General features: G+C 49.1%; 1 protein-coding gene across 1 annotated transcript; it reads left to right on the top strand.

The window, feature by feature from the left end:
• Positions 1 to 6: 6 nt before the first annotated feature.
• On the top strand, positions 7 to 1,165 carry LOC119273190 (protein NRT1/ PTR FAMILY 5.10-like; the record flags this gene model as incomplete). Its single annotated transcript, XM_037554446.1, has 1 exon — positions 7 to 1,165. A coding segment is annotated over one exon (1,059 nt), but the record flags the coding sequence as incomplete, so codon positions are not given.
• Positions 1,166 to 2,086: the final 921 nt, after the last annotated feature.

Below are 2,086 nucleotides of genomic sequence, written 5' to 3'. Positions count from 1 at the left end.
GACCCTCGGGAGCATGCTGCACGCAGCTCCTTCTTCAATTGGTGGTACTTTTGCTTAGCCGTTGGTACCACCATGGCTCTCGGTGGAGTTGGATATATCCAGGAGTCCTTTGGTTGGGCAATTGGATACGGTATGTTATGCACCACGGTGCTCTGCGCCGCCATTGTGTTCCTCATTGGAACCTCTACCTACCGCCTATACACGCCCACCTCTGGCGCCAACAACCCCGTCATGCTCCTTGCTCGGAGCATTGTGTCATGGCTTGTCAAGGAAACCCGACAGGAGGAAGAAGCGGCTGCTATAGCCAAGGAGGTAGAGGAGGCGCACAGCATGCTGCACCTGTTGTCTATCTGGGCGGCGTGCCTATCCTATGGTATGGTGTTTGCGCAAATCATGACGCTGTTCAACAAGCAAGGTCGCACCCTAGACCGTCACATCATTGGCTGCCTAGAGTTGCCGTCTGCCGCCCTGCTGCTGTTTGGCCCGGCAACAATCCTTGTGTTTGTTCCTTTCTATGACAGGGTGTTGGTGCCATTGCTTCGCTCCATGACGGCCAATCCATCGGGGTTGACGTTGCTGCAACGCTTGGGATCAGGCATAGCTATGTCGCTTGCGGCGGTGTCAACAGCGGCACTTGTGGAGTCTCGGCGGTTAAAGGTGGCCCGCGAGCATGGTCTAGTGGATGTTGCCGGTGCCACTGTGCCAATGAGCTGGATGTGGCTGCTGCCGCAGCATGTGATGATGGCGACGGCAAGCGTGTTCGCCGAAGTCGGGATGCAGGAGTTCTTCTACGACCAGATGCCACACGAGCAGCGCAGCTTGGGCCTGGCGCTCTACTACAGCGTCTTGGGCATCGGCAACTTCATCAGCGTCTTCCTCATCTCCCTCATTGACCGCATCACCAGGAGCGCCGGCGGGGATAGCTGGTTCGCGGACAACCTTAATCGTGCTCACCTTGACTACTTCTACTGCTTGCTCGCTGGCCTTAACGCTGTCGGCTTTGCCCTCTTCCTCTGGCGCGCAAGCTCCTATGCCTACAACAACAACAACAAGATGCTTTGCTGACGTCACATGCTTCATGGATTCGTCGAATAAATTTCCTGGTTATTTAGTGTATTGAGTTACAGCCATACTCATCAAATAACTAGGAAATTTATTTATGTTCCCACTTGAGAGTTACATAACTAGCATATTTAATTGACTAAGTTTTTTCTGCTGGTTGCCAATTACATACTACCTCCATTCCAAAATAAAATATGTTTTAGTAGGCTAAAATAGCCTATCAAAACGTTATATTCTGGGACAGAGGTGGACAGAGGTAGCAAAAGTGAAGTCATAATCAACATGACGACCAGTGCATTACAATATCACTTTAAAGGAACCTTAAGCGCGGCTAATTATTTTTAGAGCCATTTTAAATAATGTCAAATAGAATCATTATTAGATTATTCATCAACGTCTGACAAAGAGCATACATCAAACTAACGTGAAACCACCACACAACACGTACAAACCCGACATTGAGTGAAAATCATGCCAGCAAGACCTTATGCCTGAAAACACACAAAAAACCATCACCTAGACATCGGGAGCATTCGCATACCCTGAGACACCCTCTAGGAGAAACGGGAGCGCTCATCCAGTATAGCAGACTCTCGACGAGAACCTCATGCACACGCTGAAAAAGTAGTCACCGCCGTATTACCCCTAGCCACAACCTTGGGTGCGTCTATCCACCGTGCTCGTAAGACCCGAAGATCGGTACTATACAGACTTTAACATTTGGTGCTAAGCTCCGCATAATAACGATCCAGAGACGCCCACCAAGCACAAGGTGCACGTAGAAACATACACGCCCACCAAGCAGTGCCATTACACGAGTTCACGATGGAACCACCACAAAAGAACATATATATACAAGCAGGACTCCAGTGAGCCACGAATACAAAGGGTACATTACAAAGATTCCTATCACAGCGAAAGCTAAATACCATCTGAGTACGTACAAGACTACAAATGGGCCTAAGTGGCCTGAAGATAACCAAACATGCACATTTATTTTCTTTGTATGGGTTCTAGGCCAATC

Source organism: Triticum dicoccoides, chromosome 3A (assembly GCF_002162155.2).
Source record: "Triticum dicoccoides isolate Atlit2015 ecotype Zavitan chromosome 3A, WEW_v2.0, whole genome shotgun sequence".
In the NCBI taxonomy this organism is placed as follows: domain Eukaryota; kingdom Viridiplantae; phylum Streptophyta; class Magnoliopsida; order Poales; family Poaceae; genus Triticum; species Triticum dicoccoides.
The sequence above is the reverse complement of the archived record's forward strand: the minus strand, read 5'-3'. Positions and strand labels throughout refer to the sequence as shown.